General features: G+C 37.1%; 2 protein-coding genes across 2 annotated transcripts; both read left to right on the forward strand.

The window, feature by feature from the left end:
* Nucleotides 8,712-11,210, forward strand: LOC104755109 (putative F-box/LRR-repeat protein At1g56400). The gene is made up of 4 exons (XM_010477448.1): nt 8,712-8,853; nt 8,977-9,656; nt 10,206-10,379; nt 10,875-11,210. The coding sequence occupies exons 1-4, from the start codon at nt 8,712-8,714 to the stop codon at nt 11,208-11,210; spliced, it is 1,332 nt and encodes a 443-aa protein (XP_010475750.1).
* Nucleotides 15,544-16,478, forward strand: LOC104731100. Its single transcript, XM_010450369.2, has 2 exons — nt 15,544-15,726; nt 15,939-16,478. Exons 1-2 carry the CDS (start codon nt 15,621-15,623, stop codon nt 16,223-16,225), a joined length of 393 nt encoding a protein of 130 aa, XP_010448671.1. The 5' UTR covers nt 15,544-15,620; the 3' UTR covers nt 16,226-16,478.

Below are 20,635 nucleotides of genomic sequence, written 5' to 3' on the forward strand. Positions count from 1 at the left end.
GAATTGGCTCACCATTTCGTTTTGAATCTGTTTATACGACTTTGGCCATGAGAGGTGGACATGAGGACCGAGGCCATTACGGTCAGACATACGAGCATCAGAATATGTTTTGCTCCTTTGTTGTGCTTCTTCAGTGTCCCAGAATTCTGTCATTGTTGTCCATAGAGTAGTTCCAATCCATTTAGGTTGGCGTCTAGTAGTTCTCACGGTGCTAACCATGTCTTTGAGCCGATTTTGACAGATGGTCTCGAAGTGAGCTTGAACAGTCCCAGTTATCAAAGGATCCCAAGTGTGGGTTTTCTACAAAAAACAAAAAGAAAATAGCTAATGTGAGTGAAAAGAAGCACAAGTAAATAAAACAATATATGAAGAGTAAAGCAGTATGTGAAGCTTAAAGCTATATATGAAAGCTAGAGGACAGAACACTTAACCGCAAACTCAATGAAGTATCTTTCCTGTTTATCCCGAGGAACACATGTCCAGCTGTAGAAAGGACCTTCGAATTTGTTTAAAAGAATTTTAGTAATCTTCCGAGTGAGCGTAGATCCAGGGTCACGATCAAACCTCCAGACACATGAAACAATAAAACCAAAGTCAACCAACAGAGACACTCAAAATAACAAATCGATAAGTCTAAGAGTTTGTAACCGTACCATTCTGTCTTTGGTAGGGGAATGGGAGAGAGGACGGTGGTGAACTCATGTCTGTTTGGCACTAGAAGCAGTGCATTCAGAGCCCGCAATGTGTCCTCCTGGAGTTCCGGCAACACCGGAGGATAATCAGCTTGGAAATTGTTGCCTTGAGACGATGGATGCGAACGATGACTGCGAGTCTGAGAGACTTCAGCTGGAGAAGGCGGAGGGTCAACTAGAGTAGGCGGAGGGTCAACTAGAGCAGGCGGAGGATGCGACGGATTGTAGTGGACTTCTTGAGAACGAGTCGGGTTCACTGTAGTCTGCGGTGGGTGAGTGTAGGAGTTGTGAAAAAGCTGTTGAGACGGAGGATGCGACGGATGGACTTCTTGAGAAGGGGTCGGGTTCACTGTAGGCTGCGGTGGGTGAGTGTAGGAGTTCTGAAAAAGCTGTTGAGGCGGAGGATAGTTCCGGATTTGGGCCGCCGATGACTGTCGTTGTACTTCAGGCGTCTGCAGCGGAGGAGGAGATTGGACCGCCGGCGTGAAGTTGTACTGATTGGGTAGAGTGTGCGACCGTTTATTTGCTGTTGACGCTCCGACTCTCTGAGAAACGTTAGGAGCAGCAGGTTTCCTCTTCCTTCCTCCTCGATTAGGCATCGTTTGAGATGATGGGAATGATTAGGGTTACGGATTTGGGGGAATCGAGAGGAAGAAGAGAAGGATTAGGGTTTAGATTTGGGGGATCGAGAGGAAGAAGAGAAGGATTAGGGTTTACGGATGGGGGAAATGAGAGGAAGAAGATGCGGATTAGGGTTAAGATTTGGGAGAATCGAGAGGAGTCGAAGGCTGCGAGAGGAAGAAGATAATGGATTAGGGTTTTCGTATTAGGGGGAATCGAGAGAAGAAGAGGGATAATGGGTTTGGGTTTGGGTTTAGTTAGGATTAGTTAGGATTAGTTTGGGATAATGGGTTTGGGTTTATGTTTAATTAGGCCCAAATTTTAATCTAAGCCCAGATTTTACAATTTTAATTACAATTTTAGTTTACCAAATTTATTTATAAAACACTGATTAATTTTAATTAACCAAATTTTAATTACAATTTTAATTAACCAAATTTATTTAATTACAATTTTAATTAACCAAATTTTAAAATTTTAATTACAAGTTATTTATATAACCAAATTTATTACACAATAATATTACACAATAATATTACACAATAATATTACATAATAATATTACACAATAATATTAGACAATAATATTACACAATAATACACAAATATTACACAGTAAAAAGACAAAAATTAAAAAACAAATACATAGTAATTTTGCCAAATAATTATTGTTCTTCGTCTTCTTGTTCTTCATCATCAGAAGACGATAAATTACACTGGAATTCATCTTCTGGATCCGCATCTCCAACATCGTAATCAAGGTTTATTGGATTAGCATCTGCTACCAAATTGTCGACTATGAGATCTTCAACTGTAGTCATCAATACAGCATCATCATTTTCTGTTTGCAACAGAGTCGGTTCATTGTTTTCATATTCTCCTGAAATGTTTCCCCTCGGATTTACTTTCAAAACACTTAGCCACTCTCGCTTTGGTTTCTTTGTGTATGGATACGGAATATAGCAAACTTGATCCGCTTGAGATTCTGTTTGCACAAAATCGCAATTTAGTATGGATAGTTACATTAAATAAACTTATATATAAATTCTAGACAAGTCTTACGTACCTAAAATGAATGGCTCATATTTGTTGTATTTTCTCGAAGAGTTCACGTCAACAACGCCACTATTGCTCTTCCGAGTCCCTCTACCAATGACAGGATCATACCACTTACACTTAAAAAGTGTGATTCTCAAATTGGTCATCCCTTCGTACTCAAGTTCTATGATATCAGTTAAGTTCCCATAGAAATCTGCACCATCAGATGCATCAGTGTAATTTTCACCTTTAACACATACACCATAGTTACATGTCTTCCGTCCAGCGCCGTGATTCTGCGTATGAAACACATAGCCTCTTGTAAAGTATATTGGCCAAGTTTTGACCTTGTGTAAAGGTCCATGCACTATCTCTTGAACCCAAGTAGGAAATGGATTTGTGGCGTTCCAGTATATAACCTGCGTATACATATAAATATTATATATCAATGATATAATTAAATAAATGCATAATCAGAGTCGGTTACATGGGTTCGAGTATACTTACATAATCTTTCACCCACACATGATATTCTTCAGCTCTTTTCGTGGACAGTTCTTTTTCGGTTAATTCAGGATATTTGGTAGAAAGAAAATCCTCGAACATACTAAGAAAATTAAATATATTTAATATATATGAGAAATATTTGTGGAGTCTATATATTTGCGAGTCTATATTATATACCTCTCAATTGGTTGAAAATAGTCACAATTCCGTAAAACATATGCATGTGCGCACTGATAGTCTCTCTCTGAAAGCCATACTTCATGCATTTCCCCACTTGGGCGACCGACATGAGTAAATATATTAGGGACTCCAGGGACATGATATATTGGGACTTCACCTTCATAGAATCTTGTTAACCTGATCAAATAAGATAATTAAAAATAATTCAAATTAAGTATAAATTTTAATTTCATTTAATTATACCTTGATTTTGTTTGTATATGATCGGCAAAGTAGTGCTCAGAGAAGTAAGCAATCTCGTCATTGATATAGGACTCAACGATTGATCCAGCCGCATATCTTTTGTTCTTCGCTTTTCCTTTCAACTTTTTGAAAAATCTTTCAAAAGGATACATCCACCTATATTGGACAGGGCCTCCCAATTCTGCCTCATATGGGAGATGTATAGGCAGGTGCTCCATCACATCAAAAAATGATGGTGGAAATATCTTCTCTAAGTTGCATAAGATCAAAACAATGTTATGTTTAAGAATTTGAACGCGACTTTTTTGCAAAGTTCTTGAGCATAAGTCCCTGAAAAATGCTCCAATCCCTGAAAATTTCATGTCTTAGGAAATTATATTTAAAAATATATACTACTAATTTAATTAAATAGGTAATCTGTACTACCTGATAATGCAAGGTGAACGTTCCGGTCTAGGAGTTCTGCGAAGATAAATGGAAGAAGTCGCTCCATAAAAACATGGCAATCATGACTCTTCATTCCTGAAAACTTGCCATTGATCAGATCAACACAACTAGCCAAGTCTGACGAATAACCATCTGGAAATTTCACCGCATGCTTGACACATTCCAATAAACTTGTTTTGGCTTCCTTTGTCAATGTATATGCTGGGAATGGAGCTTTACCCTTCCTATCAATATGTAAGTGTGGTCGAGAACAAAATTGTTCTATGTCCAATCTTGACATGATGTTATCTTTAGATTTACCCTGTACACTCATAAGAGTATACAAGATGTTGTCCACAAAATTCTTCTCGGTATGCATCACATCAATATTATGTCGGAGATTGAGGTCCTTCCAATAAGGTAGCGACCATAATATGCTTTCTTTGTGCCAATTATGTTCCTTTCCATAGCCTGGCATCTTCTTTTCATGACCGTTACCACCGACTTCCCTGGTTTTTGGTGGATTTACATCTTTCAAACGCTCGTAATAAACTTGCTCACCAGTTAAAGACTGCGGTGGATAGTCGTTAGAAGCGTCTCTTCCCTTCAGGAAATCTTTTTTGTTCTTCCTTAATTGATGACCATGAGGCAGGAATCTTCGGTGACAATCAAACCAACATGTCTTCCTTCCTTTGGGTAGATAAAACGACTTTGTACTTTCCATGCAAATTGGACAAGATAATTTACCGTGGGTGGTCCATCCCGATAACATGCTATACGCCGGAAAGTCGCTTATCGTCCACATCAGCACTGCTTTTAGATTGAAGTTTTGATTCAAAGACACATCGTATGCATCGACTCCAGTAGACCACAACTCTTTTAACTCCTCAATAAGAGGTTGTAGGAAGATATCGAGGCTAGCTCGCGGATGATTTGGCCCAGAATTCAGAATTGTAAGAAACAAGTACTCCGTATTCATGCACATACCAGGGGGTAAATTATATGGAGTCAAGATCACAGGCCACAGTGAATGATTACGAGACATGCCAAATGGATTGAACCCATCGGTACATAATCCAAGGTAGACGTTACGGGGTTCTTCCGCAAACCGAGGGTTAAGCTCTTGGAAATATCTCCACTCCGCCGCATCAGAAGGATGATTCATTTCTCCCTCTTTTGATTGGTGCTCTGCATGCCATCTCATTGCCGCTGCAGTCTTTTGGCTCTGATACATTCTCTTCAACCTATCAGCAATAGGTAGATACCACATACGACTATATGGTACTCTTGTTCTCCGTCGGTCCTCCTTAGGCTTCCATCTTGGTGAACCACAAAATAGACATGTCTCTTCCTTTTCGTCTTCTTTCCAGAAAATCATACAATTGTTAATACAAACATCAATTGTATAATATGGAAGGCCCAAATTACGCATCAATTTCTCTGTCTCGTAATGTGAACCGGTAGACTGGTTGCCTTCTGGTAAATAATCCGTCAAAATTCCGCAAACCGAATCTACTAACTTTTCACTCATATTATACTCCGCCTTATTTTGCATGACTCGAGCAGCCAATGACAATTGCGAGTGACCTTCACGACAACCATCATATAAAGGAGTTTTTGCACTATCTAACAAGTCGTAAAATTTCTGAGAATGGTTTTGTACCGGTTCTTCCACATTCTCATAACTCTCATTTTGATGATAATTATCATCTAAACCCACATTATAACGAAATGCATCATTCACCATATCCACATATGGATCTTCTACTACATTACCCATTTCTTCATGACTCCCATCATACGTCCTATCAGTGTAACTACTTCCTATATCCAAATTAATTTCTTCGCCGTGGTTATACCAAACATAATAATCTGGCATAAATCCATTACTAAACAGATGACTCATAACTCTTCTACCCGAGAGACATCTATTGTTTTTGCAAACACTACATGGACAGAGAAACTTACCCCCATTATTCTGAACTGTTTCTTGGCTACTTGCAAACGTTAAGAATTGGTCCACCCCCACTTCGAATTCAGATGAAAAATTCCCCGTCACTTCATCGAACCTCTTGTACATCCACTCCCGATAATTACCGCCATTACCACCATAATTGTAATATCCCGCCATTATAATTATATATATATATATTTTTTTTTTTTGGGAGAAAATATAAAAAATTATATAAAGCAAACTTTTTTTTTTTTTTTTAGAATTTTTTTTTTAGAGGAGGAAAGTGAGTTAGGAGTGAAGAGAACAAATGAGTGCAACTTCTTTTTATAGACTTTCCTAGGTGACTAATAGGTGACTAATAGGCGACTACATAATAAAAGTTGGTACACCAACCCCCGCATGGAAAACACGTTTCTTTTAACTGTTTTTTGCGACTACTTGGCGACTACACGATGACTATGTAATGACTCGCCGTAAGAGTCGCCTAACAGTCGCTAAATTTTACGACTACTTTACGACTACCTTATGACTCGCCGAATGAGTCGCAACGTAGTCGCCAAAGTTTACGACTATTTGACGTGGTCGTACTGTAGTCGTTAATTTGGCGACTAAGTTGCGACTATATAATTCCATCAACAATATAGTCGCCTCTTAGTCGTTAAAATACGACCACCGTAACGACTGCATGTATTAGTCGCTGAAGAGTGACTATTTAGTGACTAAATCCATGTAGTCGCAGAATAGTCGCTAAATCGTCACTTTGTAGTCGTTAATTTTGGCGACTACATATGTGGTCGCTATGTGTAGTCGCTAATCACCTGTTTTCTTGTAGTGGCAATTGGTGTTACAATCACTTGGTGTGTCAGCTAGTTTTTCGCTAGTTTTTCGCTTGGTGTTTCATTTGGAAAACTTTGTTTCTTTAGTACTTGGTTTGTTAAGACATGGAGATGTTTGTTTGTGGTTTGAAGTTTGAACATTGGTTTCTTTTTGTGTTCAGTTTTGTTTAATTTTGGATTGAATGAATGGTATTGAGTTTGGTTTTGTTTAATTTTGGATTAAGTTCGGGTTCCCGAATCCGACCCGAACCCGATGGATGTATATTCGAAACTCGATCCAAATACTAAAAATACCCGAATGTGTCTAGAACCCCTTACCGAAATACCAGATCTGAACTCGATCAGATACCCATAAGTCTTAGTCTAGAAAAGATTGCTGAAACGCTGAGTGGAAAAGATGACATCTAGTGACAAAATTTAAATCTTAGGGTTTAAACATCTCAAGCTTCGGAATCAGAACATATGATTTTAGCCAAATAAGACTTTTACCAAAACGAAAAAAAGTTGGGATGACTCCGAAAATGAAAAAGAGTATTTTAACACATGATTTTGAAAGAGAGAAAAAACATATCCAAATGAGCCATCATCACCTACCTGTATTCTTGACTCTAACCCTAGTACCCTTACAACACTTTTTTTTCTTTTTCAGTTAGTATATGGCATAGATGATAGATTGTTAAAAATTATTATTGGTCGGAACTTGTATGCACTGAAGGTGATTCAAAAATGCTGAGGATCCTTTTATATGCTAAGCATCTTCGTTTTCATTACCAAATGTTGTGTATCCCACCGCATGAAGGGTCTTGCTCTACTGTGTTGGAAGTATATTGAGATTTACGTGGCAAATGGATTGGTGGGATGATGAAAGGGCCTTGCTCTACTCGTTTATGAAACGTTGCTTTACCGTGTGAATCAAACAGAACATTAAGATTATCCAATTTTTTCTTTTCTTTTCAAAACCATATGTTTTGTTTCTCAAAAACCGTTAAAATAACGAGAAAGAACTTCACTGTTATTTGGGTTGGTAAATGTTTTAAAAGGAAGAGCAATTTAGGTTAATGATATGCTAGTGTAAAAGATAAGGGTAGGTGATGGCCATTAGTTCACTCGAACAAAATTATCGAAGAAAATCCCATAATATATATTTCCTTAAATTATCCTTCAGAGTAAGGTATTTTATATATTCTTTTTATAAATAAAAGTTAGTCACATTTTCTGACCACAAAAAGATGTATATAATCAATAAAAATGCATCTTTAGTAATACCAATAAGATTTTTTACCAAAAAGAAAAAAAGCAAATAAGTTAACAAAATTAAGCCTTTTGACTTTCATTGAATTTGGGATAAGATTTTAACCAAATGAGATTTTTTTCTTAACAAATAATTTGTTTGCTGTAATTTAAATTCAAAAAAATGAGATAAGATGTTAACACATGATTTGATATATATATCCAAGTGAGCCAATATCCATCACCTACCCTTATATTTTACAGTAGCATATTCATGTACCTATATTTCTTCCCTTTTAAAACATTTACGACATTCACTATATGACTATGACTTATCATAATTACAAAATTACATATTGATAAAAAGAGAAGAAAAAAAAAACCCTTCAAAAATACGTTTTAAAGAAAGAAGAAAAAGAAATCTTGAGGTCTTAAACAGGCATAACCGGAAGAAGACAAAGTTTTCAGGTGCATGAGTTCTTCTTTGATTTTATTTTTAAAAAATCTTTGTTATTTATCTTTGTTATAATATTTTATTTTTGCTTAAATATTATGAGATATATGTGCTGTATTTACATTTTAATGATTTTACTTTAGTGTTTTTCTTGCTCCACCATCTGCGTCCACTGAATTTGAATGATAAAAATGTCATATCAATTATGGATATGAATATTTTGTAGCATATGTAGCATATTTTGTAGAAATCGTTTACAGGGAATTTCATAGCCAGATTTTGTTTTTAAGAAAAAAACTTATATTGATATTTGTGAGAAGAAAAAAAAAAGTTTATAAAATTCTGCCAAGTGAGTAGTTATAGTTTTTTTCCACAAAAAAAGAGTAGTTAAAGTTAAAGTTTTCAATAGTTTTTTGTTTTTTAATTATGTTTTTGAAACAGAGGTAAAATAATTTGTGTACCAGTATTGTAATGTAACTGATACGTTGACTGTTGAGACCTCTGTTTTTATTTTATTAGTTATAAGACAAATGGCTTCAAAGAGAATGGCTTCAAGTATCGAACTAGACGCATTATCCAATCTACCGGATGTACTTCTGATTCTGATCATCTCTTGTTTGTCGTTTAAGGAATGTTTAAGGACCAGTTTACTCTCTAAGAGGTGGAGGTATCTCTGTCGTGAGACAAGAAACATTTCTTTCGAGGAGTCCGAGTACGTGGACCGCTCTGTCTCCGACAAAAGATCCAAAAGGATTTCGTTTGTTAACTATATGTGTCAATGGGTCTCTCGATATTAGGGTTACTGCATGGAAACCTTCGAGATTAAGTTCTCTGTTCCATGGGGATTTGCGGCAGAGATGGAGTCCCTGATCGAATTCGCAGTCTCAAGACAAGTCAAGAACCTAGTTCTTGATTTCACAGACTTTTTTTGGTCAGTCACTACCGATGCGTCGAGGTATTACAAGGTTTATGTGCATTTACCAGCAAGCGTTTACAATCTAAGAACCCTTGAATCGCTGAAGATATATTCGTGCGGGTTTGACCCCTCGAAATTCAAAAACTCTGGATCGCTTAGAAAGCTCTCTATAGGTTGGATCGAACTCACAGGGGCCGAGTCTTTGATATTAACCTCTCCTACGCTCAAGAGTCTAAGTTTTAGTTATTGTTGGGGTGTTGTTATCAACAACATAGCCGGAGATATCAAGGAATTTGAATTTGAGAACTGTGAATTCTCTCTTTACATGGCTTGTTCCTTTGATCTGCCTAATCTAGAGATATTCAAGTACTCAGGCCAAGTGCTTGCTTTTGATGTCAAGAAAATGAATAAGTTCAAAGAAGTTTATTTAGATTTTGAGGCAGAGGGCGACTACGAAGAACCCAATAAAAGAACCAAACTAGAAGGAACTATGCTTTCTGGCTTCCTTAACAGTCTTCAAGGTGTGAGGACCTTAAGTGTATGCCCTTTTCTCCTTCAGGTATATATTTAACTCTTAACATCATTTTCAGGTTATTAACTTATCTTTGAGAATGAGAATTGAGCAAAATATTTTACTAGGGGATATAGGTTAGTTTCAAAATATAACGATTCTCCCCATGAAAGTTTTGAATAGCCTAGTGGATAACAAGAATATGTAGTACTCTCTCTGGTTTTGGTTTTTTTTACTTGTCATTCTAGAGGAAATTTTTTATTCCATATTACTTATCGTTGTTTTATGTTTATGATGCAATTTTATCAATCAAATTTCCAGTCTTATCTCTCATTTTTGGCTTATTAATTACTTAAAACAAATGAAATAACACATCAATGAAGGGTAAAATAGAAAATTAAATTGTTTTCTTTATGTGTGTGAAATCAGCTAGAATGACAAGTAATATAAAACGGAGGGAGTAGTAGCTAATATAGTAGTATGTGTAGTATCTTTACCTTATAAGCTATTGCGTTGTAATTGATGGATATAAAGACGGTTAGTTGACAGTTATCTTTATCTGAGTAAGTGTAAGTGCATGTGTTTTTCTTTTTGAAGGCTATCCAAGAATGTGATGATCCGTCTTCTATACTTCGTCCTATGGAAACACAACATTTGGTGCTGAGAACGAGGTTGCATGTCATGGATTTTAAAGGAATTAGGCTCCTCCTCGATAATTGCCCTAACCTGGAAACATTAACTTTCGAATGCATCCGTCGAAGCCTTTTCTCGGTAAGATTACTATATATAGTAGTATTGAATTTGAGAACAATAGTTCCTTTTACTATGTATGATTTTCCCTAAAGCTCAAAATTTTTCGTTTTGATATATATTTTTTTTTTTTGTATGAATGTTAAATTATATTCACCAAAAAAACAGTGGACCAAGAGTTTTTACAACTTAGAGAACTTCTTAGAACATAGAACAAAGATTATAACTTAATTTGGATGTGTTTGAAACCAATACTGAAGACCACTCTCAAAGCCGGATGTGGTGAGCAGCGTGAGGAGACGATTTCGCACAGTCTTGGAGATGAAGCTGATGAGGTTAGATGCGGTTGCTGGATCTTCTCCATGCCTTCGAGCATTGCGTTCCCGCCAAAGGCTGTGAACAGCAGACTGAAAAGCATAGCAAAGTACAAACAGGTGAAGCCGAGGTATTGAAGAATCCGAGAGAAGAGTGACCAGAGTTGCCCAGTTTTATATATATCGTTTTGATATATTGCAGTACGCTAAGTCATATTGTGGTGTCGGTCCACGTTCATATTGGAAAAAAAATCTTATCTATAAGAATCTTCCTAAGACACTTAAGGTCGTGGTCGTGAGGAACTTCAGTGGTTGCTTTGGAGAGCTAAATGTTTTGAAGGTTTTGATTCAGTCGGGACGTGGGCGTTGTCCCGGTCGTGCGCATGGGCCTGTACTAGAAAGAGTGGAGCTTTACGTGCGTACTGATATGGCGGAATGTCAGAAGATGGAGGCACATGGTGGAGCTGAGATGTTACAGAGTATTTCAGGGGATGTGCATGTTCTTGTACACGATCCTAAAAGAGTTGCAGAGCTATGATCAAGACTTCTCAGTAGTAGTGGTTTGCTTATTTGTCCCATTTAATGATGTTGTACTCTGTTTGTTTGATTTTCCGAATAATTTGAACTTCTCCGAAAGAATGAGGGGTCATCTATGTGAACCAAACTAAAAAAATTATTGAGTAATATTAAGATTTTATATACATCTTGCTTTTATATACTAAAAAATTATATGATTTTCGAAATGAAAATTTCTATGATTTTCGAAAGTAAAATAAAATAAAAGTATAAATAAATAATAAACTCTCCTAACTCATACTTTGAAGTCACTACAAAAAAGTGTATATTACATCAATTAAATTGTATCAAAAGGTTAAGTGATATTAATTTGTACTGCTTATTTACAATTGATATCAAAAATAAAATTTAGCATCGATTGTAATAATTGATATTCTTATTGAGTTGTACGGCATCAATAAACTAAAATTGATGCAAACTAATATAATTTTGCATCACTTTCGGTTATTGATATAAATATGTATAAATACATCACTTAAATAATCGATGTATTAATTCATTTATCTTAACATCATTTTGCAAATGATAAAAAAATTTACATCAATAAAAGATGATGCTAATAAGATTAAACTAATTATGTCAAAACTAATTTTGTGATTTAGTTCAATTGTTAAAAGTTAAAACTGATGACAAAAAAAGTTATCTGATTATAATTTGAATCAGGTAGTTAAAACATTAATAAACTAGCATAACCGATATAGATTAACAAACAATCTATATAGTTTAATTTATAAATAACAACCGACCTATTTTTAATTCATATTGCATAAGTGACAAACGATTACTAGTATTACATAAGTGACAAAAATAGTTTGAATTAACAAAAAAAATATTATATGCATGCTTCTATAGAACTAACGCGAAAACATATATTGTAGTACTTTTAGTGCTATAAAAACTGGTATCATTTCATTCTTTAAAAGTTTACCGCAGTTTCTTTAAACGAAAATAACCGATCTATTACTTTTTTTTCTCGGTTAATTGTTTTTTCTTTTGGGAAATAGAATATCTATTTTTCATGTTTCCCTAAAATTAAGTAAATCAAGTACAAATCTATAGAAAATCCTATGAGATACTTCTGTTTCCTTCGCTAACAGTTTCGTTTATTCAATAATTACTTCTTACTCTCCTATATTAACTTTGGACGATTTGATGAACATCCACAAAGGATAGAAGAGAAGAGATTTTCCAAAGCATGTTCAAGGTAAGCACTATATTGTTTTTTAACTTGTAATTTTCTCTATACTTTATTAGAAAAATCAATTTATCTGTAATTGATTAAATTTTATAATCTTTGAATGTTTCTCAAGTTTAATTTTCAGATCTGTTCGACTATTCAAGCTTAGTCTTGATTGATCGACGTGTTCAAAAGTCTGATACACAACACATCTGAAATAGAGTCTCATTGATGAGACGATGATCTAGTAAAGGTTCTGCATTTAGTGGCTGCTTGTAGGTACGGTGTTTTGATAGACAAGGGTCATGATGAAGCAAATTGTAAGATCGTGAAGTAGTTTCTGCCTACGTCTGCAGGATTTTGTTTTTTCTTTTTCTTATTTAAGTTTATTTTGGCAGCAGTTGTAAACTTGTTTGTATAGTTTAGAAGAACAGAGATTTAGTTTTTCTATAAGCTCATATTTTTAGGGCTTGGCTTGAATTTTGAGCAATGTACCGTCATATTTGTTTTCTCTTCTATGAATTTTAAGATATTTTAACATCATTTTATATAATATTATTTTTATTTAGTATTATTTGTTATTATTGAAAGGAATTGATACATTTATTATAATTATTTACAAAAATCGATAATAATTTTTAACTGATATAAATATTCAATATCATTTTTTGTAAATGACACAATTATTGGAATCACTGAATCCAACTGACACTGACTTTTACATCACTTATTTATAATTGATACAAATTTAACATCAATTTTTAAAACTGTAACAAATATTAACATCATTTATATTAATTGATATAAAACTAACATTACTTTTTGAAATTGATGCATATTAACATCAATTTCAAAATGATGCAATTATTTAGGTCAAATGATGTAAAATATTTGCATTAACGGAATATAAATCACTTAACTAAATGATGTAAAATTAATTTGCATCAATTATAAGTAATACAAATATATAAAATAAATGATTCAAAACACATGTTTTTTTGTCGTGAGTGACCTAGACGAAAATCATCAATTCTTGATCGATTTTCCCGATTGCGTTTACAATCAAACGAACATTGAGTCACTGAAGCTATACGCTTGTGGAATCTAACTCGACAAAATTCAAGAACTCGACTGCGCTAAGACCATCTTTACTGGCAGATTCTCTTCCAAATACTTTTATTAAAAAATAATAACAAGAAGAGAGAGAAGAGAAAAAAAAAAAGAGAATCCATACTTCAGGAAGAAACTTGAAAAACGGTTCTCACAGAAAATATTAAAAAAATAAATAAGAAAGAAAATTTGTAAAAAAACTAATTTTTATTTATTTTTTTGAGAAATGGAGTACAGATGCCCTAAGAAGCTTCACAATCGGCTGGCTTCAGAGCTCTGAAGTCACTACCTTGCTTTCCAAGTTTCCGTCTCTTGAGAGTTTGAGATTTATAAACTGTGCGAGTCTTGGAGATGAAGAAATGGTTTTGGGTGAAAACCAGAACCGTTTAGTTAAGAGAATTAGTCTTTAAAAACTGCGATTTTGCTGAGCCGATTTGTAAATTTGATATACCAAATTAATAGCAGTAATCCTCAAGTATTCTGGAACAGTTCCTTACTTTTACTTCCAGAGAGTTAACGAGCAGATGCAAGAATCATACTTCGATCGGAGACGACATATAATATTGGAACCGGAGAAATCCTTTCTTGTCTTGTAACAACATCTCTCTTATGCTAAGACTTTAACTGTCTGTTCATATACAAAATCACTCAACATATCTAACATCTTACACTCATGATCAGACTTTAACATCTTACACTCATGATCCAAAATGTGGAGGATGAAGATTTGCAACGTTGATTTGAAACACGACATCTGGTATTTAAGACGAGTCAGCATCCATATGAGTTTGTAGGGATTAAGAACTTGATTAATAAGTACTGTCCGGATTTGGAATCTCTTAATTGGATCCTCTAAGACCAATTATGAAGGTAATTAATTAAGTTACTATACTAGATCTTGTAATTGTTAAAACATACAGTAAAGCTAGATGTCAAAAGAGGAAAGATTGAGTTTAATGGATTGATTTTTGATGGGCAGACGCTTTTTTGAGATTGACACAAGTAAATATTGGCTTTATCAAATCAGTCTAGAGTGTTTGAAAAAGACGCTTAAAGTCGTTGAGGTGAAGGTTTTTGGTGGTGGTTGGTTCGAGTTACGTGTACTGTAGTATTTGATTCGGTACGGTCGTGTTATGGAGCTAGCTTAATCTGTATGTGGACGAAGCTCAAATGAACAAATGCACTTATTGGAGAGCTTATATGGTTCAGCAAATCAAGAATGCTTCCAGCCGCTTACAGATTGTAACTATATATATTCAAAACCACGTTTGAAAATTGAAATTAAACCCTATTTTTGAGTCGGCTTTGGATTGTTTTTAAAACTCTTTGGTCAAACTTTTTCATCCAAAAAAATAAACTTTTTTTTTGATTTTCGAGTTTTTTTATGAAGTGTTTAAATTGGCTATCAATTGGTTATTTGGTTAGGAAACAGAGTTGCCGAAAATTTTGTTTGTTTAATGCAGACTGTGTTTTTTTTTTTTTTAGTTCGTTTTGAAATTGTATTTTTATCAAAATAAGCAAAAATAACAATCAATCACGGATTTGGTCTATCCTTATCCGACTTCGACGACGCAAGAGTTGCCAAAGTCAAAATAATTGAACATTTGCAGAATGAAAAAAATAATACTGTAAATGTTAATTTTAATTTTTTTTGTTTTTAACTTTTTTTTTCACGTATAATCCAATTTTGTTTTCATTTTTTTGTACGGATTAACAGAATATAACCATGAAGTAGATATAGGATATTAGAAATATTTAAGGAAGTAAGTAACATGAAGAGAATCCAATGCAATGGAGTACTAGACCCACAAACCAAACACATGCATGGCTAATTTGGCGATTGAAGACTTTTCACCGAATAATAATACCAAAACTTCGAGACTCATAAGTGACACAACTAAGTCGTCGATGACTATAAGCTTTTAAGTCTCTCGCTAGACTGTCCAGAGATTTCTTCATCTTCTTTGTCTTTTAGCCTTTCTATATTATCCTTAGATTTCTTTAATTGTCACCTTTCTAGCCTATATAAACGCATAAGCATGAGCGACACTAATAAGCAAAATAAGGTAATATTAAGAATTTAAGATGACATCTTCTATGGTCTCTTCAATGGTTTTCTGTCTCCTTCTTCTTCTTGTGTTTCCGCATATGGATAAAGCGCTTGGCGCACAAGAGGAAGCCAATAATCAAAGTGAGTCTTTTGGTCTTTTAGATGTTCCGAGGTCATTAATTAGTATCATTTTACGTTAATTAGTTAGGTTTTTATTATTTTTGTAGTTGTGTTTGATCCTGATTTTGGTTTGAGTTTTGGAATTAATCCGTATTTGAATAAACAAATGAGCACTAAAATGATCAAACATTGACTCATGTAATATATAATGTAATGCTTTTTGGGTGGTGCAGGTGCAGAAGAGATTTACCATCCTAGTGGCTTAGGCCGTATTATCGGCCGTATAAAATGTCCTCGTAAAATACCCTTTTGTCATGATCCTGATATCCCAAATGTCCCGATACCTCCTCCGCCACACATGCCTGTGAAAGGCCGCGTTGAACCTTTCGGTCGGTTCATCCGTATATGTAAAAAAGACCCCAAATTTTGTAGCGCTGTATGTAAAAAATACCCCAAGGTTTGTCGCGCCGCCCTTATATGTAAAAAAGACCCCAAAAAATGTCGTCCTGGTCATGTCTGACATTTCAATAAATCTCCTCCGCCCCACAGGCCTTTCAAAGGCACACAAGGACCTGGTCATTTCAATACCTCACTCTAGCTTTGAATGCATGTGTGTGTGTTGTGTGCATGTTTCATATCTTAAATTGTGGTTTAATTTGGTTTGTGGTTTCTGTCCTTGTTTTATCTGTGTATGTGTTTGTATATTTTCCAGTTTTTTCGAACCGCTCCGTCGTTGCTATAATAAATAAAACTTGTGTTTCCTTTCGTGTTCACGACCGCCTCTTTACTTACGTTGGATCGTTGAAACATTCTCTAAACACTTTGGCAACAGAAATCCATCTCAGACAAACACAATATTGAGAAAGAAGTTTACACTGTCATTTGTATAATTGTATTTCACCGATCGGATTCATTATAGAAACTGTGAAAAGAAAATTTCGCAGGAATCAACAATGAACAATGAAATAAAATTAGGGAATATATAAATTAAAACAAAGAGTTGTAAAAGAAAGGAGAAGTAAAGAAAATTAAAACATTTTTTTTTGTAGAGATTAAAAAGTTTGCAGTACATGTGTACCTAACGAAAAAAGTTTTATTTTGGTTAAATTACTGTAGAAACTGAGGTTTCTCACAATGAATTTGTTTAGAAGGGAAACAAATTCAATAACAATCTCTTGGAGGATTTAGATCAAAGTAAGCAAGAAAAGAAAAAATGAAATCTCTTGAGGAACAAGCTAGGTTTTGCTCAAGAACAAAGAAGAATTTAGGGTTTTGTATTAATGATTCGATGATCTTACAATGAGAGAGGATTGCCCTCTATTTATAGGTATTCAAAGATCTACTCAATATACTCAAATATATCGAATATATTGAATATATTGACTTTCCTAACTACAGGCGAATTAATAAGGAAAGTCTTTCCTTTCTCGCTAGGTCAGCCGCAGGGCGAGTTGAAGTGCCGATTCGTCACCTCGTCCATGGGCTTCTTAACGTTATTGGGCTTTCAGGGATGAAATCCAATCCTAGGTCGAATTCCCGGTTTAGATAGCCGGTTCTTTAACGGGTCGTGATTGATATGTCGGGGGTGCTAATTCCCGTACCAACAATTAGTCCCCCCTCAGTTCGGTATATTCAGAAGTTAATTCGAATGACCGGACTTCAAGAGAGAATATTCGATTTGATCCGTAAAGAGATCCGAATCTAAACACTCCGGAATCGTCGCGCCGCTTTGCCCTCCTCTAGTCGGGTGACACGTGTCCAATACGTCGCATCTGTCAATTCGGAAGCTGAAGCGTCGCGTAGGTTATGGTAGGCAATTATGACCCCGCGTAGGGTTGCCACCCACTCCCGTCTATAAATACTTAGTATCCGCCGAGTGTTTTCACTTTTCGCCGCTTCGTCAAAAAAGGTAATCACTTCGTTCTCTCTCTCTTCGCCTTTAATTACTTTGTTATTCGCCAGTTTTTCAACACTCTTCGGCGATCTGCGTTGTTATTCACCTCGGCCATGGTTTCCTCATCGGCTACCACAAGTGAACCGTTGATCCGCAAGAACTCCAGCAGGGAACCTCCGAACGTTGTCGGATCGGTCCAAGGCGATATGCCGAATAGATCAGAAGAGGCCGAATGCTCCTCAAGGCGCAGATCCAACGAGATCCCAATCCCTTCTTTGATTGACGAAGATGATCGCGAAGATCACGGAAATGCTACGCCAATTTCCGATCACCCACCTGACAACCTGGGTGGTGAAACGGTCCGACTTGCGCCTGATAACGTCATGATCAATGACCTCTCACCTCTTCGAGACCACCGAGGTGACATCAGGGGCGAGGAGACGACCAGTACTAATAAGTCGGTTGGCGACCTGTTGAATTCGTGTGGCCTGTCCAATTATGGTGTTCACATTATTATTCCCGGAGAGCACCAACGTCCGTGGAGTCCGCCTCTCGGGTATATTTGCTTGTACGAGGGATTCTTTTTCCAATGCCGGTTGTTCTTCCCTCTTCCTAATTTGCTCACCCAATACGCCCATCGCCGCAAAATTCCGATATGTTAACTCACCCCAGGAAGTATCTGCAACTTCGTCGCCGCCCTCACTCTTGCGGCCGAAGCTGAGGTGTTCCTCGAAGTCGAATGCTTCGAGCAGTTGACAAACTTCAAGAATAGCCAGGGCAGCAAATTGTGGATGGTTAATGCAAAGCTAGCTCATAACTTCCTTATGGAGGAAAAAGTTAGTAACTTCAAGAAGTTGAGAGCTCCCTACTTCTTCGTCCGAGTTGACGATCGCTCTTTTGAAAATCCGAAATGCGGTCGCCGAAGAGTGTGGAACTATTCGCCGGGTATCATCTCGTTCCTTATTCTGTTAAATCGGACAATATCGTNTTGAAGTGCCGATTCGTCACCTCGTCCATGGGCTTCTTAACGTTATTGGGCTTTCAGGGATGAAATCCAATCCTAGGTCGAATTCCCGGTTTAGATAGCCGGTTCTTTAACGGGTCGTGATTGATATGTCGGGGGTGCTAATTCCCGTACCAACAATTAGTCCCCCCTCAGTTCGGTATATTCAGAAGTTAATTCGAATGACCGGACTTCAAGAGAGAATATTCGATTTGATCCGTAAAGAGATCCGAATCTAAACACTCCGGAATCGTCGCGCCGCTTTGCCCTCCTCTAGTCGGGTGACACGTGTCCAATACGTCGCATCTGTCAATTCGGAAGCTGAAGCGTCGCGTAGGTTATGGTAGGCAATTATGACCCCGCGTAGGGTTGCCACCCACTCCCGTCTATAAATACTTAGTATCCGCCGAATGTTTTCACTTTTCGCCGCTTCGTCAAAAAAGGTAATCACTTCGTTCTCTCTCTCTTCGCCTTTAATTACTTTGTTATTCGCCAGTTTTTCAACACTCTTCGGCGATCTGCGTTGTTATTCACCTCGGCCATGGTTTCCTCATCGGCTACCACAAGTGAACCGTTGATCCGCAAGAACTCCAGCAGGGAACCTCCGAACGTTGTCGGATCGGTCCAAGGCGATATGCCGAATAGATCAGAAGAGGCCGAATGCTCCTCAAGGCGCAGATCCAACGAGATCCCAATCCCTTCTTTGATTGACGAAGATGATCGCGAAGATCACGGAAATGCTACGCCAATTTCCGATCACCCACCTGACAACCTGGGTGGTGAAACGGTCCGACTTGCGCCTGATAACGTCATGATCAATGACCTCTCACCTCTTCGAGACCACCGAGGTGACATCAGGGGCGAGGAGACGACCAGTACTAATAAGTCGGTTGGCGACCTGTTGAATTCGTGTGGCCTGTCCAATTATGGTGTTCACATTATTATTCCCGGAGAGCACCAACGTCCGTGGAGTCCGCCTCTCGGGTATATTTGCTTGTACGAGGGATTCTTTTTCCAATGCCGGTTGTTCTTCCCTCTTCCTAATTTGCTCACCCAATACGCCCATCACCGCAAAATTCCGATATGTTAACTCACCCCAGGAAGTATCTGCAACTTCGTCGCCGCCCTCACTCTTGCGGCCGAAGCTGAGGTGTTCCTCGAAGTCGAATGCTTCGAGCAGTTGACAAACTTCAAGAATAGCCAGGGCAGCAAATTGTGGATGGTTAATGCAAAGCTAGCTCATAACTTCCTTATGGAGGAAAAAGTTAGTAACTTCAAGAAGTTGAGAGCTCCCTACTTCTTCGTCCGAGTTGACGATCGCTCTTTTGAAAATCCGAAATGCGGTCGCCGAAGAGTGTGGAACTATTCGCCGGGTATCATCTCGTTCCTTATTCTGTTAAATCGGACAATATCGTGCTGACCTGATTTTGTATTATCATATGTTTTGCAGATCGCCCTTCTTCAGCTCGGAGATTATCTTCCAGATTCGAACGCATCAAGAGCGCTCTCCTCGGTGTAGCTGACCGTAGCTGGACTCAAATCTCACGACGCCGCGTGGAAGCAGCGATGGGTAAGGCAAGAACACAGTTCGCCAGTTTTGCAAGCTCACTGGGTCAAACTTCCGAGGTCCCGTCAACCACAATTGTCGCCTCCGAGATGCTCTGATCCATGGATCGAAACGAAGAACCGACTGTAACGCCCCCGAACCGTCCTAGGACCACGAAGGCCATCGGACAGCCACAGAACGCCACATGCAGAATTGCGCCGAGGTGGTCCGGCCGAGGGACGGAAGCTGCAGACTTCCCGACCGATCCTCCCTAGCACAATCCCACCCGCAACCGAGGTTACTTAGGCTTTTCAACCCTCGCGGCCTGGTGCGTTGTGTTAGCCCGGACAAGGCCGAGTATCATTTGCAACTTGCCATGTTTTCCTGAAAACCGTATATATATTACTTTAGTAAAATAATTCATCACAAATAAATTATTAAAGCAATATATATTTAGATAGTCGGAAAAATATATACATAACCATTT

Source organism: Camelina sativa, chromosome 2 (assembly GCF_000633955.1).
Source record: "Camelina sativa cultivar DH55 chromosome 2, Cs, whole genome shotgun sequence".
Taxonomy (NCBI): domain Eukaryota; kingdom Viridiplantae; phylum Streptophyta; class Magnoliopsida; order Brassicales; family Brassicaceae; genus Camelina; species Camelina sativa.

Excerpts from the sequence above, each read along its gene's own strand:
- LOC104755109 (XM_010477448.1), top strand. The coding sequence starts at position 8,712 with ATGGCTTCAAAGAGAATGGCTTCAAGTATCGAACTAGACGCATTATCC. Across the intron at positions 8,854-8,976 it reads CTCTAAGAGGTGGAGGTATC|AGGGTTACTGCATGGAAACC; the intron begins TCTGTCGTGAGA and ends TCTCTCGATATT. Across the intron at positions 10,380-10,874 it reads TCCGTCGAAGCCTTTTCTCG|TACGCTAAGTCATATTGTGG; the intron begins GTAAGATTACTA and ends GATATATTGCAG.
- LOC104731100 (XM_010450369.2), top strand. The coding sequence starts at position 15,621 with ATGACATCTTCTATGGTCTCTTCAATGGTTTTCTGTCTCCTTCTTCTT. Across the intron at positions 15,727-15,938 it reads AGAGGAAGCCAATAATCAAA|GTGCAGAAGAGATTTACCAT; the intron begins GTGAGTCTTTTG and ends TGGGTGGTGCAG.